We start from the raw sequence: 18,450 nt of genomic DNA, 5'->3' as shown, positions 1-18,450 counted from the left end.
CCCCCCCCCCCCCCCCCCCCCCCCCCCCCCCCCCCCCAGACATCATTTCCAGCAGTTATTTTCTTAATGAATTACTACTGTTTGAAATGATGTCTGATCAGAATGGTTAGCTTTGCTTTTCTACAAAGTGTTCAGCTTTTGAGAAAAATATACTTTTGAAATGTTGTTGTTCTGTTCAGTTTAAATGAGCCTGGTATGGCATTTCCTACGGGGAAGGGCTGAGCACCTACTTCTTTCCTTGACCAACTGCAGAGATAAGCAAAGTCCAATCAGTTTCAGACCAGGAGACGATATGCCAAAACTTAGCTACTGCTTTTGGAATATTTGGAGATTCATTTTTGTTATGAAGAAAAGATAACCACTGTTTTAATTTTTGACAAGCTGCAGGCTAGAAAGCAAAGCTCATTTTCAGGACTAAAGTGACAGCATACTGTAATCAAATACAGGCAAGATATGGAGTAGTAATGAAACTGATACTTATAGTTTCTTAAATCTGATAGCAGGTGAAACAAATATGAGAAGAAACTGGTACAGAACAGAAAATGGAAATGCAGTGAAGAGAGGGCTTGTTTTTTCATGCAGAAGTGCAGTGTTGCAAGTGTTTTCAATGGTATTAAATTTGGATAAAGTTCACCCTGTTCATCAAGTAAGCAATCATGCTAATTGTTTTTCTGAGGTGTTAAATCCTGTAGAAGTTAGTGCTTACATCTCATGGTGAGCGATTCTCGCCATTGGTAGTTTCCCAGTGCAGAGCCCTTTCTACACTCATATGGTTCCTATGCTTTGCAACTCTTGAAGCTGTATTCTGCAGACTTTCAAAGGTATGGTGAAGAGGAGCACATTCCTTAAGCTAAGGTACATAACATAGATACTCTTCCAGCGTCTTGCCTGGTGATTTTAACCAAGTTGTTTTATTTTCTGTCCTGAAATTTCCTTATTTCCTTTTATCTTTTTTTCATAATTCTATCTACAAACAATGATTTTGTTTTTTTAATTATACAGTGAGGATATAAACCATACAAAACTCAGGAAATGATTGTAAAGCTAGCTACACTTTACTGCGTGTTTTGACAGTACGCAACTGTTTAACTGGAGCCCAGCGCTGAAATCAATATCACCTTTTTAATTATCTTTTTTTTTTTTTCCCCACAATCTTTTAAGGTGGCTTATAGTGAAAGGAGAACTCAAATCATTTAATGAAGATGTTGTACCTAAATGATTTTCAGTACACCTTTGATCTACGCAGGTACCTGATTTATATTACTGCTTCCATAAGACTGGTATTCTGCTAGAGTAGTCACTGTAGAAATGTTGAATTGTACCCTGATCATATGGGATTCCAAAGTTAGCACTGCCATGAGCAGGGGCTTGATGTGGATGATCTCCACAGATCCATTTTAACCCAGCTGTTCATAGAATGGCTTGGATTGGAAGGGACCTCAAGGATCATCAAGCTCCAACCCCTCTGCTGCATGCAGGGTTGCCAACCTCTGTATCTAATACTAAACCATGTAGACTTCGAGACTACACTAAATATTCCTTTAGAGCTTGAGATAATGGAAAGCCACTTGGAAACTGGGATCAAATGGGGAAGTTGCACTTGGGCAGTGTGCAGTGCGTACGTGCTAAAAATTGGTCAAGACAAATACTGTTGTATGATGCTAACCCATTGGTTTTTGTTAACTTGCCCCATGTGGAAGAATGCCATTTGTGAAAGCAAACTACTGCTGCTCCCAGTAGTTTGCATTACAAATAGGGAAAACAATCCAGAGGTTAAAAAAGAAGAGATGTAATATAGAAACACAAAGAGCAATGCAAAAGACTGGCAATATCATATCAATTCCCTCATTTGTTTTCAGTGAGGTAATTCTCATGACAACACTGCCATCAGCACAGTGTATTCAGGAGGATAATCGTAGAAACAACTGTGCATGGTGCTTTATTGTATTATGGAGGAAATAATACTTTGTTCTCTCCTCATAAACCATAGTGTAATGTTAAAAAGCTGGCTTCTTAAAATGTGTGCACAACCAGTTCTCAGCTTGGGAGCAAGGACAAGGTGAAACAGTTACGCTCTCTCATTTACGTGTGCTGGTGCAACCTGAGTTGGGTCTCAGGTGCATGAGAACTGGTTTGTAGCTGTTGTGGATCATGCTGTGCTTCTGTCCTGATACCTGTGAGTTCCTTTGTGTGGAGCCTCTCTTTAATTCATTGCCACTCCCAATAGCTTTTGGACTTTTATGTACCTCAATAAGTGTTCTTTGGACTGGACTCACTAATAGAAATTGGATTTCCGGCTCATTCCATTTTCTCTTCTCTACAAAAGCCAATACAAGCATAGTACATAGGTTGGAATTGCAGTCATATGCCTTCAATTGTCACCCAAAGAAATAGGAAAATACATTTTTGTAAACTTTTTGAATCACAATTGCATTTGCTTCTTTATTTAATAGGACAGAATCTGCATAGATTTTGCCCAATGTTCAGGTTTTCAGATAAATGTGAGACTTAGTACGAATGCAAACATGAATACAAATGTCATGTATGTACATTTTTGCTTCCATTAAGGCAACTTTACTTGGAGATTTAAGTGCTGCCATTCAGTGGTTTGTATGCAAACTGTGGCTTTGAGCAAGAATGACTGAATCTGTGAGGCAGCATCCAGCCTGCAGTCACTTACCAAGGTTAATTGAGTGCAGTATCAATAACTTACAGAATAGATGTGCAGGAGAGGGGTGGCCTGAAATGTGTTTAGTAGTTACTAAATTTTAACAATTTAAAGGTTAAAATAACTTGGACTTAAAGAAAAAGGAAATAATAATGCAGATTTTGGTAAAATGCCCTTTACCTATGTGACATGCTGCAAGCCTTGTTTTAAGGCAGACACGTTGTTAGCTCTGTGCAAAACCAAATCTCACTGTTTTTTTAGCTTGAGGTGAGAGTGCTTTCCTTGCTCCACCTTTTACCTTCTTCAGCATTAGCTATTGTGTAGGCCTGCTTTTATATCCACAGCCAGATTCTCCATCTTCAGTCTCCTTGCGAGTTGCCCTTTGAGCAGCCTCATGAAGTATCTTTTATGCTCACCTCCATCACCTTCAGAAAATATCTTCTGTGCAGTATTTTGTCAGGATCTTCATCTCCATAATGATTGCTTTTTCTTCTTCTAAAATTAGAGCTAAAAAAATATTTGTCCAGAATTTCAAATCCGAGGGCTTGAACTGAGGTGCCAAAGACTCACAGGTGTGCATGCATTAAAAATGGCTTCGCACCTAACGTTGCTAAATACACATGTATCTGACTTCAGTGGGAGCTGTAAGCAGTCAGAAGCTGTAAATTTCTGCTTTTATCTAGAATTGGAGCCAGAAGTGAAGGAGCTTCATGTGAGGTCTGATTGCGTTTACGAGGTTGCTATGTAGTCTTTCCATGAAAATCTTTAAATGATTTGAACACTACTGCTGATGTTTGAGAAATGCCAGAAATGCCTCAGTTCAGCTTCAGCTGATACTTGCTCATGGCTGCTCCTGGTCACAGAGGTGCACACGCAGCACGTGCCTACCCTCCGAGTGTATGTGGGCCAGTGCATTCACAGCTGCTCAGATTTGTATTTGCTCAGGGAAACACAACATATGCATCACCTGAAATACGCTTGTGGGACCTCTGCTCCTCCATTCAGGCATACTGCAAATGAACATCTTTCATTTATAATCAGGTCCCTGGAGACACAAATGCTCAAACATACTCTTGCTTGGATGTGCTCAGGCTTGCATGCAGTGCCTGCTCACGTCCAAGTGTAGCAAAGGCAGCTCGCAGCCTGCTGCCTTCACCCCAACATGCATATAATCCTATTTGTTAACACACAGAGATCCATTAAGGTTGGAGAAGACCTCTAAGGTCACCCAGTCCAACCTCCAGCCTATCCCCATGCCTACTGACCATGTCCTTCAGTGCCACATCCACACAGTCCTTAAACACCTTCTACCCTTTTCTTGAACACCTCAATACATTCTTGAACACATGCAGTCCGCTGCATAGCAAATAATTTAAATCTTTCTTCCCATTCTGCTCGAAATGCAAATACGGATAGCACATCAAGATTAGAAGTAAATGTAGCGGAATGACTTCAGTCAACCTCAAATGTCGGATGACTCATTCACACCCTTTGCACAGTGTTCCCTGTTCGCCACATGCGATCTACTGAGCAGGCTGGCAGCTGCGTGGTTCCCTACTGCAGAGCGGCATCGATCGCTCGTTCGCTGGAGGAGTGGGGCTGCAACTGCTTCACTGAGTGTGCAAGGGCTGTGCAGTGAGTCCCCATCGGCCTCAGTGCTGTGAAAGCTCCCAGGCTGAAAGAATGGGAAACGTAGAATGTCAGCCCTATAGGAGCTATCAACCTATAGGAACGTGGTGTTTAATGAAGCCTTGGTCTGCACATTAATTCCGTATGAGATATTGCTACATCAGGATAAAGCTTGGGTATTTTTGTTCCAGATGATGAGAACCTATTCTGATTTGGTAGAACTTACATTTGGATTAATAAACAAGTTACTTCTACTTGAGAGTAAAAGTGTCTAACACACTAAATCATTCACAAACTGTGGCTGCACTTTAATTTCAAAGGTATCATAATCCAAGTGAACAAAAAAATGCATAGACAAGCGTGAAATATGTTCTGCATTTCTCCCTAAAATGATACGATTTCTGTGCAGAGATAAACCCCAGGAGTAGTAACAAGCTGGCATTAACATTTACCTTATAATCAGAAGAAAAATTGGATTGACTGTTGGAGTTGCATCTTTAAATGTACAAATTATTGTAATTGATTGCTTTTAAAACCCTTTCAAAAGCATTCCCAAGCGCAGATGCACACAGGCTGACTTTAATTTATAGAAAGGCTGTTTTGTAGCACTTGGGTCTTGTAAAAGAGGTGCTGTGTTTAAATGGAAGTTGAGCCATGAAGATCCATTAAGCAGAAAAAAAAACCCAGCTAATGCAGCACTGAGACTCAGAATGTAAATATGCCGTAGTGATGTTATGCAATGAGCATACCATGGGAGTATTAATTGGACCACATGGCTGATACCTCTCAAAGCATTTCAATTTCTCCATCCTTACTTCAATGTGAAACTTTTAATAGAAAGTTTATCAGCAAATTTTCCTCAGAACAAATGTGGCTATGAACTGAAATTATGTGTAGCGTGGCCAAGATAAGTGGGCTCTTGGAATCCAATGATCAGATTTCCAGTGTTTGTTTTTAGATTATCATAGATAAATGTATGTTAAACTCAATAACATATTCCTTTTTGTTTTTTGTTTTTTTTTTTTTTTTTTTAAGCACAAGAAGAGAAGTATGTATTAGAAAGAAGTGAAATTTTCTATAGAAAACAACTTTCACAGTCATGTTCAATTTTGTACAAATGTAGATCTATGGTTAAAAGGACAAAGTGATGCTACTTTTTTGTATTGATTTAACTTTCATGCCAAAACACTATTGGCACATAATGTAATTTTAGTAGCAGTGTTGCAAATTCTGCACAATTGCCCGTGCTGCCAGTAGGAATCTTACACACACATACACACACACACACACTCAACACCTCACTGATCTCACTCTTCTTCCATCCCATATTATGCAAAATTCCATCAGTTGGCATGAGCAGAAAAACATGGAGCAGCTGATTGGAAATGTAGTTCTATTTTTTATTATTACTGCTAGATTTTCATACTGTCTTGTTCTCGTATCCCACTCAAATGGGATATCAAACCCAATATAAGAATAAAAACTAATTTTTTTTATTTTTTTTTTTTACCAGATTGGATTAATGTCTCAATGCCATGAAATCTCTTTGCGTGCTATGCTCAAGAAGAAGGACCTGATGGCCTTCTGTTGTGTCCTTCATCACTTATACATGCAGAGCGGAGTTTGTTGTTTGTTGTAGAAACGATCCAGAGATGCAGGGTGAACTCACTCCTATCTTGGCATTTACAGACTTTTTTTCTGCATTTCCATTTCACGTTGTGAAATATTTGATCCAAAGGGATATACATCAGTGTGCACTCATATGCAAGAATATCAGCAGAGATGAGCTTTTAGCTGAAGTACAGGAGCCAGACTTACAGAGCAGTAATTGGATGCTGCCATGTATTTTGGAAATCTCTCTCTGACTGTCAAAGCTGGAGCTAATTAATCTTAAGTATCCTTTACCCATATTTAGATATCCAAATGCAAGGAAAGCACCTCTGAATATCTGAGTTGAAGTGTAGGTGGTTTTACTATCTGTGGGGGTTGGTTGGTTTTAAACTATACTCATTGTGGCAGATTCTTGATTTTGTTCTGACTCTTTTGCTCTGGGTGTATCTTATGGAAAGTCCTTCCTGATAGGAAATGTGTCTGAAATGCAGTGTCTCTCCTCATCCTGGTCTGATATGATCTATTTGAGCAAACTCATTGTTGGCATGCACTGCTTTGCAGACCTCTGACACCAACAGCAGTAAGACGGTGTGAGCACTGAGAAGAAGCAGTCTGTAGCCAACTTGTAGCTGCTCACAGCCAGTGTGAATCAGAGCAGCTTTGATGGTACTTATAATTACTCCAAAGACCAGTTTTCTGATGAGTAGTCCCAGAATTTCACAGGGCCCAACCATGGTCTGATGCCCTCTTGATTCCTCTCTCTTGCATTCTTTTCATAAGAATAGATATTCATGGAAGGTGAAGATTGAAGTGGGATATACAAAAGCAGATGTCCATACATATATATGGCCTACAGAACAAATTCAGAAATGTGTTTGCTTGCACTTGTGATCTGTATGCATTCATCCTGGGGGGTATTAGTTGACAGCCAGCTAAACATGTAGTAGTGTGGCCAGGAAGGCCAATGGCATCCTGGCTTGTATCAGAAATAGTGCAGCCAGCAGGAGCAGGAAGGTGATTGGATGTAGTGAGGCTGCACCTCGAATGCTGTGTTCAGTTGGGGCCCCTCACTACAGGAAAAACATGGAGGCCCTGGAGTGTGTCCATAGAAGGGCAGCAGAGCTGTGAGGGATGTGGCACTGAGGGACGTGGACATGGGCACTGAGGGTGGGGATGGGCTGACGACTGGACTGGATGATCTTTGAGGTCTTTTCCAGCCTTAACAATTCTACATCATCCTGCAGTTCACCTCCAATAGTAGTGTAAAGGCACTAAACACACCACATAAAACTACTGATACATTGACATATAGTTGTCTTAAATTCTGTGAGTCCGCAAAGTGCAAGCTCTACCCGTACCCAAAAGCAGATCCCTCACATGCGTATGTGCACAGCAGGAGCGCGATTGTTATTCTGATAACCACCCTTCTGCAGTAAAGTATGTATCAGCCAGTACCAACGCTTACCCAGAAAAGATGAGAAAAATTGAGAGGCAGTTAGCTAGATAAGGTATGAGGAGGTTTTAAAAAAAAAAAAATAGCATAGGAGGAAGTGACTACATTTTTCATACTTCAGGTGTTTGTCTGGAAGGCTTAAGGAGCTGCTCAACAATTGTGCCAAAAGAGTCCGTTCGAAGCAGTTTCCCATCAGGTGGCATTCCTCAAGTGTCTGCTCTTTAGGAGCAGGCAGGGAGAATTCATTCTGTGGGAAGCAGTTAATGGAGCTGCATTACCTACCCCTTATCACTCTGTCTGATAGAGAGACAGCGGGTTCACTTTGGCAGCTCCAGAGCCCTGATCAGTTCAGATTAGGGGCACATTTTCTGTCTAGCTTAATCAAGCGTGTTTAGGTATATTTGTCATGATTAAAGGGTGTAGCACAGGGAGGGGGGAGAAATAAATAGTGAATATACTGTTCTCTAGCTTCAAATGGAGGCTTAGCAAAAATCCCACTGAATCACTAGGTGCTCATCAAAGGGAGAATTTAAATCCTGGGAAGGAATGTTTTGTTGAGCGCTCCAATGCTGGGTTCAAATCACCAAAGAAGAGTTATTTCTTTCTGTCTTTTTCTCTCCTTTCTTTCTTCCTTTTTCTGCTTGCATGCAGCAAAGAAGCAAATCAGCAGCTCATGCGGCTTGTGTTGATTTTGCTTGATACACATGCAGCCCCTGCTTAGCTTACCTGTAGCTGGAATTCTAATGTGATAACAAAATTAACTTGTCAAAAAGACCTAGGTGCCTGGCTCCCCTAGTTTTGTCAGATTTATATTTCAGGGAAGCACAGGAAACGGCTCCAATAGCCTGTAGGGCTTTGCTAATTGTTACTGTTCAGAAAGCAAGGTGGTAAGTTGTAGTCTGGAAAGAGGCTCCTTCTATCAGTAGCAGTGCTTCTCTCTGTCTTCACTTGACAGTTGTTTGGATTTGAACACATAAAAAGAACAGTTCCATGTTTTATAAATTCGGACAAGCCAAATGTGCTGCCGGTGTAATTTGGTATAGTTTGTAGATGATGATGGAAACCAGCTGCTTAACTCAAGATGAAGCTGAAAGAGGTGGTGTTGGCTCCCAAGAGAGCACTAAGGAGAAAGCTTTCTTAAATGTCTTGATGCTGAGGATGATTAGAGAACAAGTCCTGACAGGGAAGAGCTCCAGAGCAGAGCTCAGGCTGCATGGTGCACTGGTTCTGGCCCTGGACTGCTGGCCTTCTATAGCTCTTAGCTGAGATCAGTGTAGCAGGCTTGGGAAACATGTTGTTATGAAGAGTGTATTTCTGCTCATCTTTTCCTGTGGTCTCCAAACTTCTTTGGGCTTGCAGATTTATCCATATTTCCCAGTGAAGGTGCAAACTGACATGAGGTGAACAGAGGCTTCCTTGATATCTTCATTGGCCTGATGTGTAGAAACTTAGTGGGCATGGCAGCTATGAGTCACTAGCTGGACTAGATGATCTCAGTGGTCTTTTCCAACCTTTATGATTCTATTTTAAGGTAGATCATGGCCTCCAGGTTGAAAACCTCTGAGGCAGAACACTGCACAGCACAGTGGGCACGCTGTGTCCTCAAAGCAGGTGTCAGCACAGCAGCTGTAAGGCAGTTGCCTCTGCCTCAACCCTTGCACAGCTAGCAGTTAAAAGAAATCTATGGAAATCCAGGAGAATTGTTTGACAGTAAAGAAAAGAGGTCAGAACTTCCATTTCTCTATCGTAATCTGCTGCTTTCTCCTCTGCTAATCCAGTCACTTCTGCGAAGGTTCAGTGCTTGAGATGTTGTAATTGCTGTCAAGATGATGATCTGAGGTGTCATGAGCATGGTTCAGTGTAATCACTCTACAAATACAGAAGGTGGAGAACCTATCTGATTCTGCAAAAAGCTACTGGTGAGACTCAAAGAATTCAGTAATCGGGAGGTACGGGTTGGGGAAAACAGAAGATAAAGTGAGCGCATTTGGAGGGATTTTGAAGAAAATATTTAATCTCATCAAGTTTGACAGTGCTCGTTTAGAACATAAAAGTAGCAGATCATAGCAATATATTCGCAACAAAAAAAATCTCTCAGAAGTGCAGAGATGCTCATCCTCCAGCATGGTAGGAGGTGTCTTTGGGGATGAATTAACAGGATAATAGGAAGGCTTGCTTGAATCTGCTAGCAAAACAGCACCGCTGTTCAGGATGAAAGCCGCATCTCTCTGCAATGAGTGGTGCTATGTTAATGGTACCAGGCAGTTAAGGTTGTACACTCTCCCAGCATGTGTAGAACAGAGAGAGCTGTCTGAAACTCCTGTGATGTGAACAAACCAGTGCAGTTTGAGCAACAAGGTTTCAAGAAAATCTTTATTAACAGGAGAGAAAGCAAACTGGGACGGAGCGCTGCCCAGATCAGTTTGTGGAGCTCTGCAGAAAAGCTTTTATAGCCCTGCCACTCCTGTGCACTCAGTCCTGGAAAAAATAACTGCCCGCTAATGACCTGTCACTGCGGACAGCCGGAGCAGCTGTTTGCAGAAAGCAAAGCAGTGAGAGAGGATGGATTGTTGTGTGAAGAGCACATCTGAGTGTGGGACAAGAATAGATGGGAGATCGGGTAAGAACAGACAGCTTCCATTCATAACATTCAGCTTTATGTGGATTTACAGCCCTGATGCTCCTGAATCCACAGATGCTGAGTTATTACTTAAAACAAAATATAGCAATTGAAATTTCCCTTGTTTCCACAGTCCAACTTCAGTTTCCCTTGCTGGTAATGATACTTTCTAGAGGAAAACTCATTAGGAACATGGAGAAATAGTGTACTTTGAGGACAAATAAAACACAGTCACTTCATCTTTCTTCTACTATCAACACAAACAATTTGGAATGGGCAAAATGTTTGACTCATACCTTTTTGTTGGAATAATTTCCTTCTCTCTTTTATCTTCCAATTGTTTGTTTTTGTTTTTCTGGCAGTCCCCATCCTTTCCAGATAGAAATTAAAGTGAACAAAATGCCTTGGAAAAAGTTTTTTTTTTTTTTCTTGAAATCTCCAGCTCAAAATGAAATGGCTAAAATTTTTGTAAGAGTTTATTCATGGGCAGGTTTCAGGCATGTTTGCAGACACGATTGAGTCATTTGCTTAAGGATAAATACAGGTGTAAGTTTATTGGAAACTTTTTAAAATCACAGAATCAGTAAGGTTGGAAAAGACCTCTAAGATCACCCAGTCCAGTCATCAGCCCATCCCCACCATGCCCACTGACTGTGTCCCTCAGTGCCACATCCACACTGGAACACCTCCAGGGATGGTGATCCCACCACCTCCCTGGGCAGCCTGTGCCACTAACATCCAACCTGATTCTCTGCTGGTGTAATTTGAGGCCATTCTTTCTCATCCTACCTCTGTTACCTGGGAGCAGAGGCTGATCCCCACCTCACCACATCTTTTCAGGTTACTGCAGAGAGTAATAAGGTCTCCCATGAGCATCCCCTTCTTCAGTCTATCAGTCTATCTATAGGTTTGGGAAACATTAGTTCACCTGTCCCATCTCTCTGATGGTAGAAGATGTTCCTGAGGATGATGTAAGCAGTCTGCAGCAAGTGGTTGCAGAATAACCTGTGTGCTTGGATAGGACTTTATTCAGTTGCCTAAGAGAGCTTGGCTAAAACGTGGAAACATGGGGCCTACAACCTTTTCTGTGGCTTTTGTTACCGTTCATTGTGCCTGGGATATCTGGGTGGTGCTTTGCAGTTTTTGACACATCTGTGCTGCTTGGTGAAGAGTTGTTATAACAGTGAGAAGGGAGGAATGTATAGAAGTAAAAAAGAAAGAAAAGAGAGTTAGCTCTTACCCTGTCTTATTCCCTATCCTTTCTCATTGCTGAGGGCCTGCTGCCATTCAGTCTTTCATTTGTTGTAAGGAAAACCATGTCTTGTAGGGTTTGACTTGAAATATGTTCATTATTTTCACGTAACCATTCTGGACGCCTTGCAGGAAGGCAGGCAGTGCATGCTGGCAGTGCCAGGCAGCAGGCATGAGTGACAGCTCACAGCAGCTCTCTTTCTGGGGGGCCTGTTAGATCACATCACGGTAAAAACAGAGGAAATAGGTCGTTATAATGTGCAATGTAATGAAATCTGTCAGGCCATTCACGGAGCATGAAAATAAATACAGCTTGAATCCAAGAGGACTGTAGGGATTGGTGTCCCACCCGACGTGTACAGAAGCTTTAATTTCTGATGTGTACAGTGATAGCCACACTTTTTGGCACGTGATGAGAGCTAGCTGCTAAACAGTTCTCATGGTGCCTCATTTTCCTCACCTGTATACTTCCTTCAGCAAAATATACTGGGGATTATCCTCTTCAGAAGATATCACTATCAGCTCTTCCAGGAACGTTATTCCCTACCAAAGGGTGGAGGGACAGCCTCATCTGTTGCTGGACTGATCCAGCATGGTGATTGGTCATCCTTAGTGACTTTCTCTATTTCTACCTACTACTGCCTCTGTTGTTGAGGGGGAGAGTAGAAAACTGCCAAATTTGAGTTACAAATATTCATACAGGTGCCCCATGGATTTAGACATAACGTTGTTTTGCGTTTTGTTCTCTGTTCCTTTGCTGACATTTCCAAACCCACCTTTCTGACTTTTACTCAGCTAACGCTTTGACAGAATTATCAACAGGAGCTTATAGGTATCTTTCCTGAGTAGTAGTTGCTAACTTTAAGTTTCTCAATGTCTTCATTGTAGTGAAGGCAGTTTATTCCCACGTCCATTACTTTCTAGCCGTGAGCGCAGAGATTCATCTTCCATTTTAGCAGTATTTTGAAAGCCATCTGCAAGTCTTTGTGATCGGGTTTAATTTGTATTACCATGAATTTTTTTTGTCTCGTCAGTAAGCTTTGTCACTTCATTTTTTTCCATAGCATTTATGAATATGTTGAACTGTTAATTCATTCCCTATTATTTATTCAGCTGTTAATCCTCTGTAGGATCTTTCCTCTTCTTGGAGAGCTTAGGAGGGAGGCTTTTAAAGACTCTTCAGTAAGAGACTTCATCAAAAAGGGTTTAGAAATGAATGTATGTTACATCAAATGATCACCTGCACCCACATGCTCAGCATCTCCTTCACAGAACTGTATCAGATTTGTACAGTAGTACTTCCTTCTGCAAAACCTACAAGGTGCAACCGCTATGTCATTTCTCTCTTCCCGGTAATTTTTTCCTTCATTATGGTTTCTGTGTATTAATTTCAGGCATGCAGAAGTTAGACCTCCTGCTCTTTGCATCCCCTCAAAGCACTTTTAAAATGGTTGACGTTGTGTTTGCTGCTTTTTGCCCTAATATGGAGACTGAGTTAAGTCCTACATTATATGCCACAGCTTAATTGCTCAACCTTTACTATGTCATGCTCCGTTTAATTTTCAATCAAGATTTCTAAAACATTGAATTATTGGATTTACTTCTGTTCATTTACTGATTTGTCCTAAAATCACTTCTTCTACTTTCCCTGGCTTTTCTCCACAAAGAAAACCCCAATGTGGGAAACAGCTTACATCCCTTTGGAAGACACGCGGATGCTGAGAATTCACTTAGCTTTTATGCTTCATCCTTATCTTCTTTGAGCACTCTTTTTACATCTCAATCATCTGTCAGCCTTACAGACACTCTGGCAGGCTTCCTGCTTCTGTTGTCTTTGAAAATAATTTTATTACATGTTTTTATGTCTTCAGCTACTTGTTCCTCAAGATATGCTTTTCAATGGACTTATTATGGTTTCTCATTTAACTCGCCAGATCTATGCTCTTTTCTGTTTTCTATATTTGGGTAGAACTCACATTTTTTGAGGGATCATACCCTCCATTATTTGGCTGTTAAACAACGATGGGCTGAGGCAGCAGCAGCAAACTGACAGCACCATTAAAAGCATGTATCGTACCGAGTATCTCCAACTTTAGAGACTGAAAATGGCCTGTGATGGACTGTTTCAGTGCCTCCACCTCTGTCCTCCATGCCAATTCCTGACCGTCCTTGTCCAAGCACGTGGACCCATTACCACTGTGGCACTGTCACTGCAGGGAGGAGCCTGTATGGGCTGAGCTCTCCTTTCCTTCCTTTCCCCTAGACAGCAGTACACCTCCTGCTTTCTAGAAAAGTGCCAGAGGAGAGGAGAGCTACTGAAAAAAGGTATGGGGCAAGCGTGGCTCTGAGACCTGGGGGGCCAAGCTGTGTGGGAAAAGCTCTACAGAGGGAGGTGGGATCTTGGAGGGAGAGGTAAAGCACTGCAGGGCAGGGGAAAAGCACGGGATCCCTGTCATCTTGTTGGGCGGCTTCCACACCTGAGCAGTGCTTGTGCGGGACAAATCCCTGCACTGCGGTCACATCCAACCAGCTGAGAGCTGCAGGAGGAGGTGGGGCAGAATGCTTTCCTCAGCCCAGGTCCTCAGCACCAGCAAAGATTCATGATGTTATGCGCTCACAACATTGTTCAGAGTTGTGGTACTCTTCGGTGCTGCCTGTTCATGGCGTCTCATGGTGCTGCCCTGCTCTGCTCTGCGTGCTTGGAGCAGCACAAGAGGCCCCGGTCTTCCCAGGGCGATCAAGAGCTGTCCTCACTTGGGTTACTGACTGCTGTTGGTCGTAGAGCCCTAAAAGTGTTTTCCTTCTCTGGATCCTATTCTTTGGAGGTTCATTTTGTCAGAGCATTGTACAAGGGCTCAGTCCGGAGCCCTGCATTCCTTTGGATGGCAGTGCAGCCAAGACTGAAACATACAATGCTGAGTGCTTTAGTAGCTTGTTCTCCCTTATAAATTTTACCCTCTTATCACTGACAGTCAGCGGAGCTGCGCCGTTAACTCAGTAGCAAGAGGTTTGTGTTTTTGGAACGAAATATTCCCATGCCACTTGTATGTGGCTTAGCTGGTGACAACAAAGCCTTTATCTATCACAGCTTTTCTAGATAACGGGTCCCTCTGCCATTGTTTCTGCTGAAATGTCATCAGGAGTTTCTGTACAGATGTTCAGGGTTGAATCCCATCCCTGGTTGCTCATCAGTCTGATAGGTTGTTCTTGCAGAGAGGAACAAAGATGCAGCAGCTCGCACTGTGTCTGTCAGCACGACACCTTGCTGGATGGAGCTGCCTGCTGGAGATATGCGTGCTGCAGGCAGGGAGATCAGGATTCTGTTCATAGGGCTGCTTTAAGCAGCCACTTTGTAGGCCACTGTGCTTTCTTCTGTGATGTTAATATGTGAGATTGAGTAGGGGTGAACCTGAGCCATCCCAGAGTGATAAACTTCATAGGAGGTGACCTTCCCTGGCATTGTTATTACTGAATTTTGATCCAACTTGGTGTAGTGGAACAATGTTAAACTCTTTGGGATGTTGCTGTCAGATTATGCTGCTTGCTGACATGATTTAGGTCTCAGCTCTTTTGATCAACAGAGAGAGGCTGATGTTCTTGCTCAGGGAATGGCATTCTGCCAAACTGAAAGACCTGCCTCATGCTCTCAAAGCTGGGCTGCTTTTCTCTTCTCCATCAATGAACCTTCTGCAGTGTCAGTCCCACAGAATGGCAGTAGCCCTGTGCCCCTTGGATCTGCCTCGTTGCAGTGGGGAACCACATAGAAAATTCACCTCCATGCAGAGAACCAGCACAAAATGGAGGTACTTGTCAGCCTATACTCGGAACTGACAAATCCTCCTTTAAACGTCGCAGAGACTTCATGCTAAACCCTGCACAAAGGTTATTTTTTTTTCCTTTAGAACATTATGCACAGTCTAAAATTGTCTTTGGTTACTTGAAAGCTTAAAGGAGTTGCACCAGGCAGTTAAAAGCAGAATCTGACTGCCTGCAAACTGCAGTGCTGTCCTTTGGGATAAAAGGCTCTTGAGAAATGGAAGTTCTGACAATTGCCTCCAAAAAATCCCATCTCGGTGTGTCATGGGGCGGTGCTCAAAGTCACACACATGCAGAGAGGGATGTTTTCACATCCCCTTTGGAGGGGAGTTTTCACAAGGGCCCAGCACTGACCCGCACATCCTCGAGTTACAGATGGAGGGAGGAATGGGATCAGAAAAACAGAGCTGGTTTGAAGTTCAGGTGATGAAAAGTGGTAGGCTGCCGTTCAAAGACAGGATTATCGGCTAGTGCTGCTTTAGTAGTTGGTGGGGGAAGAGCTTAAGGCCACAGCATTGCTGATTTATCAACACAGCCAACACTGTGCATGGTATTTGAGTCACTTCTAAATCCAGCCGCTGGCAATGAAAAGCACATTTAATCCATGTGTTAGATTGTTTGAAGAGGTATCTGTCTCCTGGTCTCTCCCCATGGTTGTGATTGCTGAAATTGAAAATGAGGTGAGAGAGGAGATTTTAACCGTTTCACAAACACTTCCCCTCTCGAGAGGGTCACGTCTCCAGTGGCATCTTTAGCACCTGGGAGACTGTGAAATGAAAGGCTCTTCCCCTTCCTGCTCCCTGTGGAGAGAAGCCCTGCTGCCTATCCTGTGATTGAGGAGCAAAAATCAAAGACTGGATTTGTATTTATACAGTTTATTGTTTTGAACTGGTTTGGGGTTGGGGTTTTTTCCATTTGTTCTCTTTGATTTCTTTTTTTGTGTGTTTTGTTGTTGTTTTTTCCTTTTCTTCTCTTTTTTTTTTTTTTTTCCTTGAGATGGGATTAATGTTCTGCATTAGGAATTCCAGGATTCATTTGCACTATCGGCTCTGATCCCCACCACAATAAGATAAAATACAGAAATACATCCCTTACTAAAGTAATTTTCCTTGGTCTTTTTTCTTTGGTTCTCTACCGTGAAAGGGTATTATTGTTTATCTAGTTCTCCCAATGGTTAATTCCCCTCTTATTTGATACCCTTACTCTCTATCAGCAAGCATGGCTGTGGGAAGATACAAACAGGAGTGCAAAGAATGTCAGTGCAAGAACAGAGGGCAGTCTTCAGATCAAGTCTGAGTTGTACTCACAGAGTTGCACTTGGAATAAAAGACGGACAATTAGACAGCAAGCTTAAGCTATATTTGCAGCTCTGACACACACAGAGCAAATGAGTAAGAATCAGTAGAGCATCAGTAAGTGGATGGAGAGAAAACTCAGTGAAAAGGGCTAGAAGCTGCTCGAGAATGAGAATAAGGTACATTGGTAAAACATAGTCTGTTACAGGTAGGTATGGATGTATTGGGCAAAACCTCGGGGCTCTGGGTTGGAATAGCAGGCGTGTGGCAAGTCACAAGGGCTATGTGTCATGCTACCCGTGTGTCCCAGCACATAACAAGTCCCACTGCTGTAGGACAAGTTGATGGATGCTCAACAGGCAGAGCTGCCTGTGGACTGCTGATCAATCTGCCCTGGTGCTGCATAGCTCACCTCAGTCCTATGAATACCAATTCAACTACAATATGCAGCATGAAACGAGAGTGTGAACAGAATCCAAGAGAAAGCAAGCGAAGATCTTCCTTGTAGTTAGAAATGAGATGTAGGACGGGTTTTTTGCTGGCAAGGCAGACGTTGCTCAGGTGAAGAGCTGCTCCCAGTTGCTCCCTGGGACCAAACCCTGGTGTTGTTCCATTGCCACCCACCAACAGCTCAGTCAGCAGCGGTGGCACTGACAATTCAGTGACCTCAAAGACTTGTGGCTGGTCCCCAGTTGGACTGACTGTCCTGACCAAATCTCCCATTGTTGTTTTTCCTGTGAAATTATCTTTCCAGAATGATGTTTTTCCTTTTGAATCCTTGAACTATTTACTGTTGGTGCCATCTCCATGGCTCTATCTGCAGTTTTTACCCTTCCAATCTTTCTACGCATTTTCTCCTAGATCTTATTAAGTAGTTTGAGTCAGTTACACAGTTGTGCCTGGATTACTGGTACACAGGCAGTTAAATCCCTGGATTGTGTGTCAAAGGCAAGCTTACAGCAGGGGTTACAGTAGCCCATTAATTTAAAAGTGACAGAATTTTGGAGCTCACTCATCACATTGTTTTGGGGGGATCTCATCTCAGTTGTAACAGGACACTTAAGAAATAGTTCCCTAACTTGAGTTGTTGGTACTGTTTCTTTTTTGGGTTTTCTGGTTAAAAATATTTTGGATCAGGCAAGTTGGCACTTCTCTAGTCTTACAGTCTGGGAGATTCTGTGGGAAGTGAAGCTAGGTGAAGCCTTTGACTTCAGGATCATAGTTTCCAAATGAACCTAGTTTAGTAACCACTGAAGTTACTTCTGTACTGGAGCTGTGTGATGGTCTTCACAAGCTGGGCTGTTGGAACATCTCACAGCAGTGCCTTTGCTTAATGTGGCACTGCCTCACTCTTTGTCTTGACACTGGCAGCCTCGCTGCTGTGCTGCAGGGAGCACGAGCCAGCCATGGGAAACGAGTAACTCCCTTGATCATAGAAGTGGTCCTGCTGGGGTACATCTGAGTTGCATGTGCAGGAAGTGGTGAAGAAGCGAAGTTCATGTTGTGACTTCCCGTGCCACATGTGCTCTGCTGATGAAAAGCAGGCTTTGGTTTGCAGGCTGTCTGGTATGTTTCAGGCTCCTGAGTTATGAACACAGAGGAAGGGTAAGTGCGTGCCTTAAATTTGTCAGTGCTACAGTTTCACACTCCGCCAGCTTCAAAACAGGGATGACAATCTTTCTGCAAACAGTTTTTCCTAGCTATATGCTGTGGTTACCCATGCAAAGCCATCACAGAGGAAAGTCTCTTTCAATCTTCAGAATTGTGGCTCCTGTCCAAGAAAAAAAAATATTTATTGCAAGCTCTTCTTTTTGTCCACAATTTGCCTCCCTCTTGAGATAAAGAGTAAGTGATTGCAGAGGGCAACTACATTATTCTATTGCATGACAGAATCATTTGATTAACTGAGAACTGCGTCAGGTCCTTGGTCTACACAGAAGAAGGCTTTTTTCCTGCTACCAGCTTCTTTGGGGATGTGTGCAAACTTTTCCATGAAATTGCTGCAGAGAAAAAGATTTGTTGGAATGAGCTGATACACTGGATTTTTTTAATTTCTTGAGAGACTTATAGCTTCTTGGCCATGCTATCTCTTCTGCCTGCTAATGTC

At 42.6% G+C, this 18,450-nt stretch overlaps 1 protein-coding gene across 5 annotated transcripts in view; it reads left to right on the top strand.

Annotated features, from left to right (window-relative positions):
- Window positions 1–18,450, top strand: part of GRAP2 (GRB2 related adaptor protein 2) — a 40,019-nt gene that overhangs the window by 7,516 nt on the left and 14,053 nt on the right. Inside the window, exon 1 of one of the 5 annotated variants that reach the window (XM_042837951.1) lies at window positions 1,162–1,246. The exons of 1 other annotated variant lie outside the window; for it this stretch is intronic. In XM_042837951.1, coding sequence (XP_042693885.1) covers window positions 1,216–1,246 — 31 coding nt within the window. In that variant the 5' untranslated portion in view covers window positions 1,162–1,215. Of the gene's footprint in view, window positions 1–1,161; window positions 1,247–6,234; window positions 6,258–13,184; window positions 13,558–17,925; window positions 17,949–18,450 lie in introns of those variants that run through there. 3 more of the 5 variants (XM_042837956.1, XM_042837953.1, XM_042837955.1) reach the window with 3 other exon arrangements.

Source organism: Centrocercus urophasianus, unplaced genomic scaffold, assembly GCF_019232065.1.
Source record: "Centrocercus urophasianus isolate 14NV4802_14NV808 unplaced genomic scaffold, USGS_Curo_1.0 seq_73, whole genome shotgun sequence".
Lineage (NCBI taxonomy): Eukaryota > Metazoa > Chordata > Aves > Galliformes > Phasianidae > Centrocercus > Centrocercus urophasianus.
The sequence above is the reverse complement of the archived record's forward strand: the minus strand, read 5'-3'. Positions and strand labels throughout refer to the sequence as shown.